General features: G+C 40.1%; 1 protein-coding gene and 1 pseudogene across 1 annotated transcript; both read right to left on the reverse strand.

The window, feature by feature from the left end:
- Positions 1–5,665: 5,665 nt before the first annotated feature.
- LOC132153159 (tripartite motif-containing protein 16-like) lies at positions 5,666–13,534 on the reverse strand. Its single transcript, XM_059562470.1, has 6 exons — positions 12,745–13,534; positions 10,887–10,982; positions 9,625–9,858; positions 8,562–8,712; positions 8,366–8,428; positions 5,666–6,580 (listed from the first exon to the last, which is right to left on the reverse strand). Exons 1-6 carry the CDS (start codon positions 13,345–13,347, stop codon positions 5,967–5,969), a joined length of 1,761 nt encoding a protein of 586 aa, XP_059418453.1. The 5' UTR covers positions 13,348–13,534; the 3' UTR covers positions 5,666–5,966.
- Positions 13,535–16,580: 3,046 nt separating this feature from the next.
- LOC132142473 (nuclear factor 7, brain-like) lies at positions 16,581–19,320 on the reverse strand (annotated as a pseudogene).
- Positions 19,321–19,536: the final 216 nt, after the last annotated feature.

The raw sequence follows: 19,536 nt of genomic DNA on the forward strand, positions 1-19,536 counted from the left end.
CTTGGGCTGGGGTGCCATATCGTGCCATTCGCCTGAGACAGCAGGTCCTTCCTGAGGGGGATTTGCCATGGAGGAGCCACCACTAACTCTCTCAGGTCCACAAAACAGGGCTGATTCAGCCAGTACGGAGCCACGAGTATGACTGACGCTCTCTCCTCCCTGATTTTGCACAACACCATAAGCAGAATCTACACCGGAGGGAACACGTAAAGCCTGGCTTCTGGCCAATGCGCTGTCAGAGCATCTCCCGGCAGCGGGGAGTGAGATAGTGAGAAGAACGTCTGACAGTGTGTGTTCTCACTTGTGGCAAACAAATCCACTTCCGCCCTCCCGAATTGAACCCAAATCATTTGAACTGATTCTGGGTGAAGCCTCCACTATCCTTGAGGAATCGTGTTCCTTGAAAGCATGTCCGCTCCACAGTTCAGGATACTGGGGATGTGCGCCGCTCTTATGGAGAGAAAGTTCAGTCTGCCCACAACAGGAGACTTGCTGCCTGTTTGAATAGAGCTCTGAAATGCACGCCGCCCTGGCAACTTATGAGACCACAAAACCATGTTCAAATGAGACTGTCAGTTCGAATCAGTACATGTTGACGCTCCAGTTTCGACCGAAAGGCTTGTAGGGCTAAGGACACTGCTTCCAATTCCAAATGGTTTATGTGCCACCTTCTCTGTGACTCCGACCACAGGCCTGAGGCATCATCGAATCTGTCTGTGATCACATGAAGAAACAGATGAAACTGAGACAAATTAAATCCGGAGGAACTGTATCAATGTCTTCAAGACATTTTAAAGGTCCCGTTCTTCGTGATTCCAATGTTTTAAACTTTAGTTAGTGTGTAATGTTGTTGTTAGAGTATAAATAATATCTGTAAAATTCTAAAGCTCAAAGTTCAGTGCCAAGCGAGATATTTTATATAACAGAATTCGCCTACAACGAACGACCCGTTTGGACTACATCCCTCTAGTTCCTGCAGTTATGACGTCAATAAAACAGTTTTTTGACTAACCTCCGCCCACATGAATACACAAAGAGGGGGCGTGGTCTTGTTGCGCTCCGACAGAGAAGGAGAAAGAGCTGTGTTTGTGTTTGTCGCCATGTTGTTGAAACGCTGTTATTTTCATCTTGGAGTCCAATCATCTTTGTTTGGGCTTCCCAGGGACGCTGTACTTGGAGATTAATGGTTACAATTTATGTGTAACTCGGTTCATCTCGTCAGTAAAAACGCTCCTGTGATTATAAGTACATCTCCAGCACATGCTCCTGCCCACTTGCTTCTCAAAACTAGCCCAATCGCGTCTCCAGGAGGGCAGCGTGCGCTTAGCTGCTGTCGAATCACAACACGGGAACCGCTGGCACAATCAGAACTCGTTACGTATTTCTGAAGGAGGGACTTCGTAGAACAAGGAAGTCATCAGCCCATTTTTATGACAGTGAAAACAGCGGTATACAGATAGGTGAATTGTGTGAAAAATACTGTGTTTTTTTTACACGCGAAACATGAACACAAGTTATATTGCACACTGTAAACACAATCAAAGCTTCAAAAAAGCATGAAGAATGGGACCTTTAAGAAACCTGCCTCCAAAGCTACAGTATACTGTGAGAAATTTTAGGCACTTGTGTAAATATGCTGTAAAGTAGGGATGCTTTAAAAAAATATTGTCATAAATGGATTTTATCAATTACCTTGTATTAACTAAATCAAATCAATATTACGCAGGACCAACCTTTGCATTAAAAACAGCTTTTGTCCAGGTACATTTGCACATTGTTTTTCAGGTAGCTTTGCAGGAAGGTTTCCTCAAGTGTCTTGGAGATACGACCACAGTTCTTCTGGATTTAGTTTGTCTCACTTTCATTTGTTTCTTCATGTAATAACAAACAGATTCGATGATGGTGAGATCAGATCTCCATGTGGAACACTGGCTGTTTTCAGACTGATTGTGCATTCAAAAATCTCACTAGATTATTATTAAAATGAATGGCAAAATGAATGTTTGGAAATGTAAACTGATATTTTCTACTGACACACTACAGCAAAAAACATAAATAACTGGCCAAACACCATTCTTTGGGGTGAAAATACTAATGTTCCTAAGACAGTAGTATATGTATAAAGTACGTATAATTAAATTAAGTATATTTAAATAAGTATAATTAAAGTATGCGTTCATATGTGTTAAGGGCTAGATTTTCACTGGAGGAAACTGTGGTGTAATGATCGATGAATGGAGAGAAAACTTTACAGTAGATGGGAAAATGATTGCTCCCTCGTGACCCTTTGTAAACTGTATTTATGACAAAGAACTGCACAGATACAGATATTCTAACAATCTATTGATAAACACACCTTGTGTCCTCTGTTTCTGTTCGAGTCCGCTCGTGCTGCTCCGCCATGGTCTGCAGATTGAAGAGTGAAAGACGAGGAGGTGACTGGTCTGCTGCCGTTTTCATATGAAATTTAAACGGATTGACTCTGAGGCGGTTTATGGAGCTAAATGCTATAGCCTCACTAAAAAAACCTAGTGATGCCCATGCTTCTTGTGTACATTTCAGAGAACCAGGACAAATATGTAATTCGATCACTCAGGCATCCCATATTGGCACCAGGTTTCGGTACCCAACCCTACTTGAGATAATTTAAGATGTGCATTCTGCTTGATCTGGGGGAGAAAGCGCTGTGTCCACACACTTTGAAAAGCCGGGGGGGGGGGGGGTTGGCAGGGCCAAGCCAAATGGAAGCACTGAATACTGATGTGCCGTGCCTTTTTAAGCAAATCTCAGGAAGCGCCTGTGGTTTGTCGCTATTTGAATATGGAAGTACGTGTCTTTTAGATCCACTGAGGTGAACCAATCCCCAGGCTGTATCTGTGCCAAGATCTGTTTCAACGTTGACATTCTGAACAGGTCCAGAATTGGACGTAGTCCACCATCCTTCTTTGGCACCATGAAGTAGCGGCTGTAAAAACACGGTTTATCGCTCGTTTCTCAAGCAGACTGAGGAATCCTTGTCTCAGAATGGGAAGATTTTGGGGCAAAGTCAGTGACAGGACCACCCGGAATGGGGGGTGGGGGTGGGGGGGTCTGTGTTTGAACTGAAGAGAATATCCGTGCTGAATTATTCCCAATATAACTCCACGTGTCCAGGAAGAGACACAGCGGACGTGTTAGCTCTACGGCCACCGTAGCAACCGATGCCATGTTTTGACTGGAGCCCCGTCCCCGTAAGGCTAGAAGCCATGTTGGGAGGGTGGCTCGCGGCGGGTATTGTGTGGTCATTATAGGCCATTATTCTCATGGGTTGTGGCTCTGCGCTGCTCTGAGACAGAGCGAGTGACACGGTGTTTGGTGCAAGAGGAAGAAAAAGCTCTTTTTGCGAATGCGTAGATGTTTTTATTGTGTCTTTTTATTTATTTATTTTTTTTACCCTGATGTTTCCTTCCAGGCCCTGACCACTGCTTGTTTCGGCTGAAATGAGCGTCCGGGTCTGGGCGGGGGCGGGGCACCACAGGGGGCTGTCTAGCTGGTCCCTGAGCCTGGCGAGGTGCAGAAGAAGAGCGGGACCTTGCAGACGTTGACTGGAGTGAGCAACGGGGACATCACGTGGCTCATCACCTTGGCGCACTTCTGCTTCGCGGAGAAACACTCCGTCACCAACTCTACGTTGTCACCAAAGAGGCCGGAGGTAGTTACTGTAGGGTTTAAAAGCGTCTTGTGGTCAGCGTTCTTCAGGTCAGCTAGGGTAAGCCACAGGTGCCTGTTAAGGAGGACCATGAACACACACACACACATTCATATGGTGCTACTGGGCCCAAATGAGGAAACGTCAGCGCCGGCACTGCAACATCTTCACGATGATTCAGTAGAGACTGTCAATGGGAGGGTCAGAGTGTCCTCAGATTTCATCAAAAATATCTTAAATTGTGTTCCAATGAACAACACAAGGTTGAGTAATTAGTGACAAAATTTTGGGGTGAACTATCCCTTTAATTGTTTAACAGTATTACAATAAATCATATCAGAAGAAACCATTATGCCAAATTATTTGTTCTACAGCATATGAGAAATAATAGGGCACTAAAAACAGCCTGAAAAATCTTAACCCTCTGGGGACGGATTGGGCGGTACCGCCCAAAATGGCATACTTTAACAAATGTGTAGTTATCTCAAAAACTATTAATGCTAGAGAGATGCGTTTTTTTTGCCGTCTTCCTCAGATTCCACTGAAAACAGCGGTATCCAGTTTGTATATTAAACACGCTTCCCTTATTGCGCAATACCACTGCGTAAACAGGCCAATGAAAACTATTATGTTAGGCAGATTCAACACGCAACAACCAATGTAAAAACCGCTGGGAGGAATATTTTTCTAACCCAATCAGAGGAAGGTTACCATGATTTATTCTAGCCATTCAGAGGACTCTGTAGCTCTGCTGTAGCCTTGTAAAAGCTGGGCTGGACTATAGTAAAACGACCTCCAGCCAGGTGTAATCAATAACCGATCGGAGAATCAGCATGAGGTGGAGAAAGCAGAAAGCGATCGGAGTGTTACATAGAGCGATCGGAGTATTAGCGAGCACAAAGAGATAAATTCGAGAGAGATATAGCATTATTACAGAATTGTTTTATCAAAATTGCAAGCAGTAAAAGATCTAGGGCAGAACAAGCTCTGGAACAATTACTGGAAAGTGACGAGGGGAAATCTGGAGCAGACAGCTTTTACACAGATGACGAAGTATTTTACCAGGATGGGGCAGATCCATTTGAGGACTGGTATATAACTTCAAATAACCTCTTTATCATTATAATTTATTATATCATACATCTTGAGTATGTATATGTTTTGGATTTTTAGTCAGATAGCGATTGAGGCATGAAATATTTGTTTTAGTGTACCATACTACTCTTTCCCTGTAAACTCAGTTCAAGAGTGGTGTGCAATTTGTTTCAATAGACTGACTTACTCAACTAAGTAAACTGCTCAGGTCAAGAGAGGTGAAATGTGTTTTTAGTGTACAGTGGAGTTTCATAGGGTTACATGAGTTTATAGGAGTTATTTTTTCTACATTGAATTTTGACACAAAAAAAGCTTCCAGTTTGATTGTGTATTTGCTCTGATGCAGGATGCAGACAGGACAACTCGCCGCACACCCCTACCCATTGTCCCTTGGACCCAGCAAACCCTGCACACAAGCCTGCAGATGTCAGAAAGTACTGTGAGCACTGCAAGGCAAGCAAAGTGTACAACAAGACCTCCTGGCCTTGCTTTGCTCACTGGCATGCCTAGGACTGTTTGTAAAAAAAGTTAATTATTTAATTGTTCTTTACACATTTGATTAAACAATAACACATTTCTGTCAAGCAAAGAGTTTGAAAAAAAATTTTTTTTTCAAAAACTGTTCTATATTGTGTTTTTCAGTAATAAATGACAAAAAAAAATCTAATTTTCGTTTTTGAAATTCTCTAGTTTATTGTACAATTTTTCACTCATACTTCCTTTTATAAACATATTGCATGCATGCTTATGGTAGCTTAGGGTCTTCTGAATCCATCGATACCAAATACATGGTGGTCCATCATCATTACATATGGTTTATAAGCCGAAATGTAAAAATAGAGAAAACGGACCAAAAAGGGCTTAGTACCCTAAGGGTTAAATATATGTTCATACTAATGATCTAGAAGTAGCAGAAGCATTGAGCTTTCAGAAAATGACAAATCCTGTTGGACGAGATGTTAGAGATGTCTTTAACTGTGGTCAGAAAAAAAAAAACTAGGAACACAATGTTCCAGTAAGCTAATGCAGAAACTAAACAATTTCTTTTAAACAAACTGAGTAAGCAAAAGAGAAATGACAGACTTGTGTATTATTAACATCCAGGAAAGTACAATGCTTTGACATACAGAAGTTTGAAAACCCTTTGAAAATATCTAGCTCATTCAGTAGTGGAAAATACACCTCATGACATCATCAGTCTGCGAAGGAACAAAGCCTGTAGAATATCTGGATTAAGAATATGTAAAACATCTGGATTGTTTAATCGTCTAGAGAGTTTCACCGCTGTCTGTCTATCAAATCCAAACACAGCACAGAGCGGCTGAGTGAATGAGGTCTGGACTCTGTGGATGAGACTCATTGTGTCAGAGACGCTGTAGAAGGACAAAATCCCTGCGCTTTGATCCACATACACTCCTATTGTACTGGAGATATTGACTACAGGAAGGACAGTCTCAATGTTATTGTGCCAGAATGAGCAGTAGTCTGGAGAGCAGAACAGACTCCAGGACTGATCGTTACGTCCAGCAGCACTCTCAGGACCCTCTTCCTTCCTGCTGATGCTCTTATATGTCACTCCTATATCTACTCCTGATCCCCCATCTCCGGTCCACTCCACCTCCCAGTAACAGCGTCCAGTCACACTCTCTCTACACAGTGCCTCGGTCCAACAGTCAAATCTGTCTGGATGATCAGGATACGGCAGACGTGTGTCAGAGTAAGTGATCACTGTGTTTTCTTCAAATAGACGGAGATTATAATTCACTGAGTTCAGATCCAGGGTCAACAGACGGGAATCTGATGGAGATAAACACATAATTGCTCATGGCTTTACATCAATTATATAACATATAAATGGGTCTATTCATTAGTATCAAAATATTGTCTGCTGATTTTAATCCTGCTCCTGAGATAAAAACTCTTTCATGGCACAAAAAAAGCATCTCACATAAAAGCTAGCATATGGTATTCGTTTAGCACGTCCTGATTTTGCTAGATGTGCTCCTAAGTCAACATATTTTGTTGACCCTGGAACAACATTTTACTCCAAAAATATATTCTTGACCATATCCCTACACCGAAACCTAACCTTAACCATGAGTAATCCCTAAAATGATAGATGAATGACACTGATGTACAAGCACCAAACACTGATTGTAAGCGTAAACTTCACAAAATCTATAAACTGGTTCTTCAAATCTGATTGGTTAATCACAATGTTGTTCCAGGGACAACAAAGATGTTGTCCCAGGAACATGTCTCACATGCTAAAATCAGGTTCTGCATTCGTTTAGGGGTAAAATTAAATTACACATTTTTGACAAGCAATATACTGTTTGCAAATCAATTTGTATAAATTTGTATGAATTAGCCACCTTCCCATGAGATCAGGTTAGAACGCAACTTAAATCACTCTTGAATTACTTTTAGGATTACTTTATTTGTCCCCAGGGAAATTTGTCTTGGACATAAGGGCTGCCAGATACAAGAATACATAGGATTATAATAACAGAATGACAGCAGCAACACCCTAGAAAAAAAAACAAAAAACAAACCTTACGTGCCTACAATACCTGCAACACCTTCATTTCACCCCCAGTTGTTGTCCTGAGTTTAGAAAATTCACCGCTAAAGGAATGAAAGAGTTTCTATACCTATTCAGGTATTTTTTCCGGTATTTGGTTGGAACCCTATAGTGTCTACCTGAGGTAAGCAGTTCGTGTTCGGAGTACAAGACGTGAGAGGTATCTGCAATAAATTTCCTACACTGTTTAACTATGGTCTTCTCAAAAAGAGTTTGAAGGGAGGGTTCCTCCTTACTTCCATCACTTTCATTCCTGTATGAACCAATCTATCTATTTGTGATTTCAGCTTAACTGATAAGTTACCAAACCAAGCCACAATTCCATAAGACACTCTCTATCACAGCCTGATAAAATAACATCAATACCCTTTGTTTAACACCAAACACCCTGAGTCTTCACAGAAAATAAAGTCGCTAGTACATACAGAACAAGACAGTTTATAGTCAATATACGCACCCAAGAATTTGTACGAATGAACCTGGGTAATAATACTGTTATGGACCAGTAGTGGAGAATGGTCCCCCAGATGCCCCTGGATCAAAAATCATTTCTTTCGTCCTCACACCATTGTACAAACTTTTCAACCCCCACGGTATAACTGGAAATGTCCATATCCATATCCATAAATCCCAAGATTGCAGGGAATGAATTAGGAAATTGTGCGCACAATTTATAAATCGAGTGAATGAAATAGTAAATCGAGGGAACGCAATAGTAATCGTGTGCACGCTTTAGTACATTGAGGGAACGAATTAGTAAATCGTGCACACGATTTAGCCAAGGCCTACTATTTTTTCTTGCATGTTATGTGCGGGGCTCCGTAGAAAGGCACAAGTCTATGCCTATAATGTTTCCAAAAAACAAAAACCCCAGTTTACATCTCACTCCAATGATCTTATATGGTTCTGGAATGAACCCCTGGCAAGATCTTCATTATTTGGCACAGAAAGTCTCCCAGTGATTACAAGTGTTTGTGTGTATTTTCATTGTAACTCACATTGTAGGAACTCCTTCCTAGTCGTAAATTGATGACTCGGGACAATAACCTGGATGGTTTTCACTATGAACATCAAAGAACATGTGTGCATCAGTGCAAACTCTTTAATTCCCAAGTCAAGAATTAAGATACTTCCATTTTATATTTATTGAACAGTGCTCAACTCTTTTCTGTGAGTAAAACAGTAGCCTATTACCTGTTTTAGATAACCTTTCTATTTCATCTGTGCAGAACTGCTGCAGTTTATCTCTGAGCTGAGAGACAGACTTCACTACTTCATCAAAATTGGGATGAGAACTGACAGTGAAGCTGTCTGTAGATCCAGAGAGAGAGACAGATGGGCAGCTCTATAGACACAAACACAAAAACATTACCTCTGTGCAATTAAAGAAGCCTGTAGTCTTCAGTCCTATGTTTAAAGGGTTAGTTCACTCAAAAATGAAAATTAGTCTGTGTTTCATTCACGCTCCAGCCTTCCTAGGTGTATATGACTTTCTCCTTTCAGACATATCCAATCAGAGTTATATAAAAAATTGTAGGAGGTGGATGTTTCTGTTTAACAGTCCAAGACAAGTTAAATAAAGCCATGCAACCATAATAAAACGTGTCTCACACAGCTCTGGGGCATGCATAAATGCCTCCTGTAGCAAATCCATGTGTTTTTGTGAGAAAAATGTCCATATTCTGCTGACTGTCGTATTCAGAAGCGTTCCAGCGGATGTAGGACGTATGTATCAGGTGTGCACCTCTAAGATATGCTAGTCTTGGCTTATATTGATATCCTCCAACATTTTTAATTACAAGTACTCTTTTGTGCTTCGAATTCAGGACAGCAATTTTGTTTTGTTCTTTCTTTGCATTTGTCAGTATTCGTAACCGACGTCATCTGCCATAACTCCTTCCACGTATGATAGATACTGTAGCAGAAGTGATAGAAAAGTGTTTATTACATTTGAAATATGGACATTTTTCTGACAAAAACGCATGGGTTTGCTACAGGAGGCCTTCATTCACTCCCTGGAGCCACATGAGGCACATTTTATTATGGATGCGTAACGTGTTTTGGACTGTTGAACAGAAACACCCGCCCACTACAATGATAGAGCTTAGAAGAGCCAGTACAATTTTTATATAACTCCAATTGGATTTGTCTGAAAGAAGAAAAAAGTCATATATACCTAGGATGGCTTGAGGGTGAGAAAAACTCAGACTAATTTTCATTTTGGGGTGAACTTACTCTTTAAGAAGATCTCTGTTACCTGGAGGAAATGAATATGATCATCTGTGTTTGAAAGCTGTTTCAGTTCAGTCTCTTTCCACCTCAGATCATCAAGCTCCAGCTCCAGTCGAGCCAGTCTTTGTTCAGCTTGTTTCACTGCAGCTCTTTCCTGATCTCTGATCAGCTGCGTCACCTCAGAGCGACGTTTCTCAATGGAGCGGACGAGCTCAGTGAAGATCTTCTCACTGTCCTCCACTGCTGTCTGTGCAGAGCGCTGTTACAGGACACACAACACAATAAAAACATATTTATCTGATTATCAATTTCAGTTGTCAGTTAAAAAAAACTATAAATAATTTTTAATAAGCCTTTCACGGAAAGGTTCTTCTGGGAATTGAAAGTTCTTATACAGCATTGCTTTTGCACCACATACTGTAGTTCTAGGAACTTAGTTCTAGGAAGCCAGCAGGGTCGTTCCTACCCTGGTTAGGTATGTTTTGAAGCTGGGATGCTGATTTGAGCTGGTTTATGCTGGTCCTTTGCTGGTTTAAGCTGGTCCTTAGCTGGTCATTTGTTGGTCCTAAACTGGTCCGACCAGCTTTCAGACCAGCACATGACCAGCTAAGTGGGAAGTTGTGGCCTAATGGTTAGAGAGTCGGACTCCCAATCGAAAGGTTGTGAGTTCGAGTCCCGGGCCGGCAGGAATTGTGGGTGGGGGGAGTGCATGTACAGTTCTCTCTCCACCTTCAATACCACGACTTAGGTGCCCTTGAGCAAGGCATCGAACCCCCAACTGCTCCCCGGGCGCCGCAGCATAAATGGCTGCCCACTGCTCCGGGTGTGTGCTCACAGTGTGTGTGTGTGTGTGTGTTCACTGCTCTGTGTGTGTGCATTTCGGATGGGTTAAATGCAGAGCACAAATTCTGAGTATGGGTCACCATACTTGGCTGAATGTCACTTCACTCACTCACTCACTTAACGACCAGCAAAGGACCAGTTTAAACTAACAAAGGACCAGCTCCAACAGTATTTACAAATGCCAAAAACCAGTGAATGGAGGACGCTGTGTTTGAAGCTGTTCTTGTTGTGTGTTAAAAAAGATGGAATGTAAATGAACAATTTACACGATTGAAAAAATACATTCCTAGTTCCTGAGGTGGGAACATACCAAAAACATTAATATCCGTCAATACTTCTAGAAACTAAAAAAGGTTCCTCTGGTGCGAAAGCGCCTATTGTTTCTTCCTGGCTCCTTTACTTTCAGAAGTGTGAAGAAGACTTCTCAAACTTATCCAAACTCACCTTATGAGACTCCAGAGCCTCTCTCATCCGCTTTAGATCCATCTTTCTCTGCTGGATTGTTTTCTGGATGTTCCTCTTTGTTTCCTCTAAATGTCTCTGCAGAAAACAGATATTTTTATAATTATATATATATATATATATATATATATATAGTACAATATGTACAATATTAAAAGCAATGGTATTTCATAATTTACTTTGATATTACAATATCATAATATGATAATTGATATTGTACATAAAAACTTTTAATTCAATTATATATATACATATATAATTGAATTGAATTAAAAGTTTTTGTAAACATGTCTCTTGGTTATCCGGTTCGCGATCGAATCATTCGATGTACCCGGATCTTTTTGAACCAGATCACCAAATCGCTAGATCTGAATCGAGTGAGTCTCCAATACGCATTAATCCACAAATGACTTAAGCTGTTAACTTTTTTAATGTGGCTGACACTCCCTCTGAGTTCAAACAAACCAATATCCCGGAGTAATTCATTTACTCAAACAGTACACTGACTGAACTTCTGTGAAGAGAGAACTGAAGATGAACACCGAGCCGAGCCAGATAACGAACAAAAGACTGACTCGTTCACGAGTCAAGAACCGGTTGCATCGGTTTTCGTATCACCAGTACTTCTTTACTACACTCGATTCAATAAACCGGTTGAAGAAAACGGTTCACCGGTTCTTTTGCGCTCGACGTAATGGCGTCATTGGCGATGATTGCCCTTGATTCAAGGCTTCGGTTTACCCACGCTCATAACACTAGCACAGAATCAGTTCAGAATCAATCACCAAAAGAATCAGTTCGGTTCAGACGCTCTGTGTGTCGGTTTGCTTCACGCTGAATCACACATGCGCAGTATCATCAGCTCCTCGGTTCTCGAATCGGACACGTCTGACAGAAACGGTTCTTGTCTCGTGAACGAGTCAGTCTGTTGTTCGTCATCTGGCTCGGCTCGGTGTTCATCTTCAGTTCTCTCTTCACAGCAGTTCAGTCAGTGTACTGTTTGAGTAAATGAATTACTCCGGGATATTGGTTTGTTTGAACTCAGAGGGAGTGTCAGCCACATTAAAAAAGTTAACAGCTTAAGTCATTGTGGATTAATGCGTATTAGAGATGCGAACCGTTTCAAACGATTCAGTTCGATTTGGTGAACTGGTTCAAACAGATCCGGTTACATCGAATGATTCGTTCGCGAACCGGATATCACAAACTGCTTTGTTTTGAACTCTCTCACAACAGACACGCAAGAGAAGACAATGCTGAATAAAGTCGTAGTTTTTGCTATTTTTGGACCAAAATGTATTTTCGATGCTTCAAAAAATTCTAACTGACCCTCTGATGTCACATGGACTACTTTGATGATGTTTTTCTTACCTTTCTGGACATGGACAGTAGACAGTACACACAGCTTCAATGGAGGGACTGAGAGCTCTCGGACTAAATCTAAAATATCTTAAACTGTGTTCTGAAGATAAACTGAGGTCTCACGGGTTTGAAACAACATGAGGGTGAGTTATTAATGACATAATTTTCATTTTTGGGTGAACTAACCCTTTAAGTCTGACTTTATTTGATCAAAAATAAATTATTTGATCATCCAGGTGGATGCTGCACACTGGTGGTGGATGAGGAGATACCCCCTGACAATGTAAGCGCTTTGAGTGCCTAGAAAAGCGCTATATAAATGTAATGAATTATTATTATTATTATAAAAACACAATGTCTATCTTTCTAAAACACAATCAGTTTCCCTGATTGAGAGAAAAATCATATACCAAATGAAGAGAGAAACAACATTAACTTCACTTAAAATTCATTTAAGAGATACAGTTTTGAGCAGTACCTGTTTTTCCGCTCTTGCCACTCCAGTTGATACAGTGTCATGATTTTTGTGTTCGTCCACTAAACACAGCATACAGATACATCGCTGGTCAGTACGGCAGTAAATCTCCAGTATTTTACCATGTCGAGAGCACATCATCTCCTGCAGTCGTCCAGTGGCGTCCATCAGATTGTGTCCTTTACCTCTGAAGAGACTCTCATGCTGATCAAGATGATTCTGACAGTAAGAGCTTCGACACTCCAGACAGGATTTCACTGCTTTCTGTTTAATCCCAGTGCAGGAGTCACACTGAACATCTCCAGATCCAGTGCGATGAACTGCAGGAGTAGCAGGAACAGGAGCAGACTGGAGTCTCATTGTCTTGAGCTTCTCCACCATCTCAGCAAACACCACGTTTTTACCCAAAACAGGTCTTGGTGTGAAGGTCTTTCTGCACTGAGGACATCTGTAGATTCCCTTCCAATCTTCCTCATCCCAGCAACTTGTGATGCATCTCATACAGTAACTGTGTCCACAGGGAACCGTCACTGGATCCTTCAGCAGATCCAGACACACTGAACAGCAGAACTGATCCTCAGCCCATGAGATACTGGCTTCTGCCATTTTACTGTGTGAACACACAGAGAGACGATATGCACTGGAGCTCTACAGTTGAGATCCTTCTTTTAAGGGAAAGGGTTTACATATCTTCCTGATAACATACCTGAGAAACAGGTTTTTCTGCAGGGAGTGACTTACTGTAACTTTTTGTTTAATAACTACACTGTTTAGATGACAAAGTGGTTTAAAATCCAGTAAACTGTTTATTAACTCTGCATTCTACTTTATTTGGTTCTAATAGTACTAGCATCACAAACTACACCACACAATAATATAAATTATGTTACGGCACAATATCATAACTGAATCATGATTGAGACATGAGAGAGACTCACATGTCAGCTAAACTTATTCATGATGTACAGAGAAACAAGCACAATGTGGAAAAATTATCTTAAAATATTCTAAATAATCTTTCTTTAAAAAAAATAAAAAGTAGAACAAGCACTGAAATTTTAGGAAAGTTTATGTTTAGGAATGTGGTTGGATGAGATTTGAAATGAAGGAAGAGAAACTATGAACACAATGTTCCGGTAAAACAGAAGTATGCACTATAAACTCAAACAAGTTTGTTCTATAAACATGGTAATGTGTTTATACTCAATCCACTCATTGCACTGTCTATTCTCATTGATCTCACTTCAAGGACAGCTTGCTAGTCTCTGTCTGGACTTCTTGCAAGTTTGCCATCATTGCCAGCCTTCGTCCTGTCTTCCCCATGTGCTACTCCTAGGAAAGAAATGTGACATTATTTAAATTTTGTTACAAGCCAAGTTACCCACTCAGATTATGAGATACTTACCTGCTTTCTTGCATCACTTCACTCCAACTGAAAACCTGTTTAATAAAATACCCTGTTGCACTTACCTGAGTCACTCCACACAGCTCCAGATCATTTTTTCAGTGCCCCCGAATCTAGAAATATTTTACCTATAGGGCAGGGGTGCCCAAACCTGCTCCTGAAGAACCACTGTCCTGCACAGTTTAACCTTAATTAAACAGACTTGAACTAATAATGGCCTTCAGATTCATTGCACAGCAAAAAAAAAAAAAAAGTTAAATTAACTCCATAATTTAACACTCAATTTAGAGTTAGGGATGTCTCCACAATTATTAACCAAGGAAAACATCTTTGCTTGGCAAGTGTGTGTTTTCACAATGCTTACACAAGCTTACACAAGTTCTTACTAGTGAGACTGTTAAATGAAATTGGAGACAGAATCTGTCTCATCAGCCAGTTGATTTAAGAGGCCAAACAGAAGAAAGGAAATTTAACAGTAGTCTGGTTGGATCTAATGAATACTTATGGATCTATTCCACATGACCTCATCCAGCTTGGACTCGGCCATTACTACATCCCAGCTGTTACTCAAGAACGGATCATCAGCTATCTAGGGGGATTACACTGAGGTTTACATCAGCCCAGTGGACAACCAACTGGCAGGATCTTCAGAAGGGAATCCCAATGGTATGTACCATCTCCCCTACCCTCTTTAACATCAGGAAGGGCAAAGTCATAAGTAAGTTTAGCCTGCAAGTTCAAGGTGAGGTCATTCCAACCATTGAGGACAGCCCTATAAAGTGATTGGGGAAGTGGTTCAATACATCAATGAAAGATGGTGCCAATGTTGCAGACACTGTGAAGCAAATGGCAGAGTGGTTGAAGAAGATCAATAGGTCCAGACTCCCTGGAAAATTTTAATCCTGGCTGTATCAGCATGCCCTTCTGCCTAGGCTCCTAATCTGGCCCCTAACAGTCTATGAGTTCCTTCTAACAGTTGTGGATGGCAATGAGAGAAAAATTAACGAGCACCTATGGAGGTGGTTGGCGATTCCCTCAAGCTTCTCTTCAGTGGGCCACGACATTTGATCAGGACCACTGCAGCTCCCTCTGTCATCTGTTGGGGAGGAGTTCAAGGTGGCAAAATGCAGTTGCGCTAAGTCTAAAGATGTCCGGGTAAAGCAAGCAGGCATCACAAGATCAGGCCATAAATAACACAAAAGTGTGTGTGTTTTTATTATTCATAACACAACAATGAATGTCCTTATATACATTTTATATTATAGTAAAAAAGGCAAAAGTTTTCTTCATTTTATATGGACAGCATTATGTTTATTTGTGTCTGGCAACTTGAAAAATTAACTTTATTGGGGTGTAATCCAAAAAAGAAATCCATTCCAAAAGTAATTCATACCGTCTATATTGCACAGAAGACTTGTTTGCAATTTAGATCAGTTCACAATATAAAATTATATTATAAAATTATAATCTCAGACTTAAAGCTTAAATTTTAAAGGTAATTCCCCAAAAACTAGTTTGGATTGTGTGACATTTTCTGAAACCTCAAAGTAGTCAGCCCTTTGAAGCTACACTGAAACTTCAATTTGGACATTGAAGTCCATTATATGGGATATTTTCCTCAAAAACCTTAATTTCTGAAGAAAAAAAGACATGAACATCTTAGTTGAAATACGTGTGAGTAAATTATTAGGAAATTTTTATTTTGGTAGTGAACTAATCCTTTAACCATTTTAAGTGTGAAATGCACTTATTTAAACTGCGTGAAGCACAAACCTCACAAACACAGACATCAGAAGTGATGAGTTAACTGAGAGTGTGTTCTGCGTAACACTAGGTCACTTCTAAACTCTTTTTTAACACAAGCTACTTTAATACCTTTTTTTAGTCATCCTGGATTCAGGATCTTTTTTCAAGCGTTCTCATTCAGTCTGACACATTGCTTCCTATTAACAAAGGAAGTATTAAGGATTTATATAAATGCTATTAAATTTACAGTAACAATTTTTTCACATTGTAAAATAAGCAGCAAACACTGTGACCATGCTTTATTGTTGCACCCCACCGTCCCTGCACTGAAGGTGATTTTGCGACACACTCTCTGAGATCAGCATGTCTTCATTCATTTGTTCTAATGTGCATGACTTGGGGAAGTCGTGGCCTAATGGTTAGATAGTTTGACTCCTAATTCTAAGGTTGTGGGTTCGAGTCTGGGTGATCTGCTACCGCAAGCTTTTTTTATTTCAGCTCTTTGTCACTCTTTTCCAAGTACAACACTGTGGTCTTTGCTTCCGTGCATTACAGCACACCGTTTTCATCTAGTTTTCCACAAAAGAAAGCAAGTCATGCATGTCTGGAACAACATGCATATATTAAATATTAAAGAAATGCATGATTTTTCACTTTTTGGGTTTCATGTGTTTTTCATGCCCGGATATCACATTATATTTCCAGGTTTTCCATGATTGTAGCAGCTCTGAAAATATCTGAGAATATTGTGCATGAAATTAAGTGACTTTATATTAACTTCAGCTATTGACTATAATGGTAAGATCCTCAGAGGGGAAAACCTATAACAACGGAAGAATGGAAAGACAGTGTCAGTGAAGGTGGTTGTGAATGTGTGTAGATGTGTGTTAGTCACAGGATCAGAGAAGGACACTGTTCCTCTCTCATAGTCCAGATCCACTCTCACACGCTCAAGATCCTGTTCAACAGGAAAACCTGATGGTTCAAATAATCCATACCACACACACCAGACATCAGCACTAAAGAAATCACGTCCCTTCCTCTGGTTTGATGCTGTAGTTACTCCAAGATTCCAGCATTTGCTTTTTTTAATCTCCACGTCCCAGCAGTGTGTTCCTGAGTTAAATCCCTCTGAACCCAGAACACAAGAATAATGGTCAAATCTCTCTGGATTATCAGGAAGAGGTTGTTTCTTCCAGCTGTGTCTTGCACAGGTCAGATCATCAGACACGATAAGATCTGGATTTGCAGTGTTAGGATCCAGAATCACAGGAGCTGATGAGACACAATCAACAGATGCTTTTATGAGACTTGTCCAACTGGTCAAACACATCAGAAATCTGTAAATCTTCACACATTTTCAGTGTATGTGTAAGAGCACAGATCTTCTAGAGACTCACTGTATTGGACGATGTCCTGCATCTTCTTCCAGACTCTGAAGGACAGGTTTCCCAAGTGTCGTGGCACATGAATCAATGCTAAAAAAAACAGAAGGTGTCTGTGGATCCGGCTGTGATTGGATCTGGACTCTGGAAGAACATTCAGGATCAGAACTGACCTTTGACTTCAGAAGCAGAGAGACCAGAGACACCAGCAGATCACTCACCTTTCCATTGAGATTGGAAACTCCTGCCGAACAAACACACCATTGATCATCAACAACTCAATCAATCAATCAATCAATCAATCAATCAATCAATCAATCAATCAATGATCTGAAGTCAAACCTTTAGAAAACAGACATCACTGGCTCTCATCCTCTCCTCCGTGTCTTTGATTGTCTGTGAAAGAGCTGAGATGTGTCTGTTGATCTCCTCCAGCTTCTCCTTCATCATCTGCTTCTTCTGCTCCTCTTCCTTCTTCAGTGCAATGATTGTAGCTGATTCTTCATGTCTGAGAAACTGATGAAGCTTCTCAAACTGCTGTTTAATCTGACGCTCTGTGTGCTCAGCTTGAGACTGAAATCAATCATATTCACTTCAATCATCTCAGTTAACACACTACAAATGTCTTTACAAATTATGAAGTCATTTATGATTTAGATTTTCTTGGTTCTTGATTCCCATCCTGTCATTATAGTCATAAGCCTAAGTGTGTCCCACATCTATGATTATAATCTTGCTGGGTATATTTGAGTCTTGATTCTGTTCCCTCACCTTGATGTGTTGAACTGTTTTCACACACTCTTTTTTCATCTTCTCTCCGTGTGTCAGTTTCTCTTGTAAAGTCTTCAGTGCTGTATTGAGCTCCTCCTACAATTTGACAAAGTGAAAATCTCTAAAAAAAAATCGGTTACTGGGAAATGTGAAAGTGATTTTCAGGCAATTCAACATATCAATTTCTATGATTGTGTTGAAATTTAGTACATTTTAAAGCTATAAAGTATTGATTTGTATTTTGAATTATATGAACGCTTTATTATTATATTTATGTAGACAAAGAGTTCTATCCTTGCTTTTCTAAAAACCAGGTTTTAATGATTTTGATATATGAATTTTAATCAGAAGAGGAAAATTAAACTATTTCCTTACAGTGCTAGTCTACTTGTGTTCATTTATTAAGGGCGAGCTTGTAATAAAGGAAAGGAAAACAAGAGAATAATTGCAATTGAGAGGTAATGCATTACACAAGACTGATTATTTATTTACTTTATATTGTTTATTGTATATTTTGGTGTTTTTATGTGTGAAATAAATGTTGAAGTTCGTTAAAGAACCTTTGTCCAGACACGTCATGTTATAAAGCTATAAAAAAATCAGTGCCTGCCTAATAGTGATAAGGAAAGCCATTATTGGAACTTGTAATTTGCATATTTTTTATTCAGTGGTGCATTTTTTTTTCTTCACATAATTGCTATTTCCAAGTTCATTGCAAATGTTTTACTTGGAAACAAAACAGGGGAAAAAAATCCAAACAAATTTAAACAACGCTAGACAAAAAAACGTGCAAACACAAAAGACATTAAAATCATTAACTGTCCTACCTTGTAAGAAGAAACGACTTCATTAATGGGCCTGAATGTGTGATTGATGTATTTCTGTGAATCTCTGCACACTAAACACACCGGCTGTTTGTCCTCCAGACAGACGAGTTTGAGTTTCTCTCCGTGTAAACTACAGATCTCCTCAGATCCTGATGAAAGCCTCTCATTTCTCTCCTCCATGAACGACTCGCACAAGTTTTTTAGCACTAGATTACATAGAGGTTCATCTCTTGAGGATCTTCTCCTGCAGAGAGGACACTCCTGAGTTTCCTTGGTCCTCCAGAACTGTAGAATACAGTCTTTACAGACACTGTGACTACATGATAAAACAACAGGATCCTTGAAGACTTCACAGCACACGGGACAAGAAAGTTCTTCTGCAGATACATTTAATGAAGCCATTTTCACTGTTGTCAAGAGATCCACTTGTTTAAACCTCTTTTCAAAAAAAAAAAAAAAAAAAACCACAAAAATCACTGAAATCTGCTGTCTATTCAGAAACAAACTTGTAGAAACAAACAAATGTTCTGTTCTCCACTAATCACTGATTCCTTTTTTTTCTCCCAGAGATACAGAAAGGAGGCAGCAGAACAGATGGAGAAATAATGAAACAGTCTCTTCCTGGTAAGTGTTGTAAAGGGGGGAGTTTATGCACTTTTAT

The sequence above is a fragment of the Carassius carassius genome, chromosome 1 (assembly GCF_963082965.1).
Source record: "Carassius carassius chromosome 1, fCarCar2.1, whole genome shotgun sequence".
Lineage (NCBI taxonomy): Eukaryota > Metazoa > Chordata > Actinopteri > Cypriniformes > Cyprinidae > Carassius > Carassius carassius.

What these genes read in the sequence shown, in the direction of transcription:
- LOC132153159 (XM_059562470.1), bottom strand. Translation starts at nt 13,347, where the DNA reads ATGGCAGAAGCCAGTATCTCATGGGCTGAGGATCAGTTCTGCTGTTCA. An exon ending in TGGCAAGAGCGGAAAAACAG is followed by an intron (nt 10,983 to 12,744) that starts GTACTGCTCAAA and finishes TGTTTTCTGCAG; the next exon opens with AGACATTTAGAGGAAACAAA. An exon ending in TAGGAAGGAGTTCCTACAAT is followed by an intron (nt 6,581 to 8,365) that starts GTGAGTTACAAT and finishes TATCTCCATCAG; the next exon opens with ATTCCCGTCTGTTGACCCTG.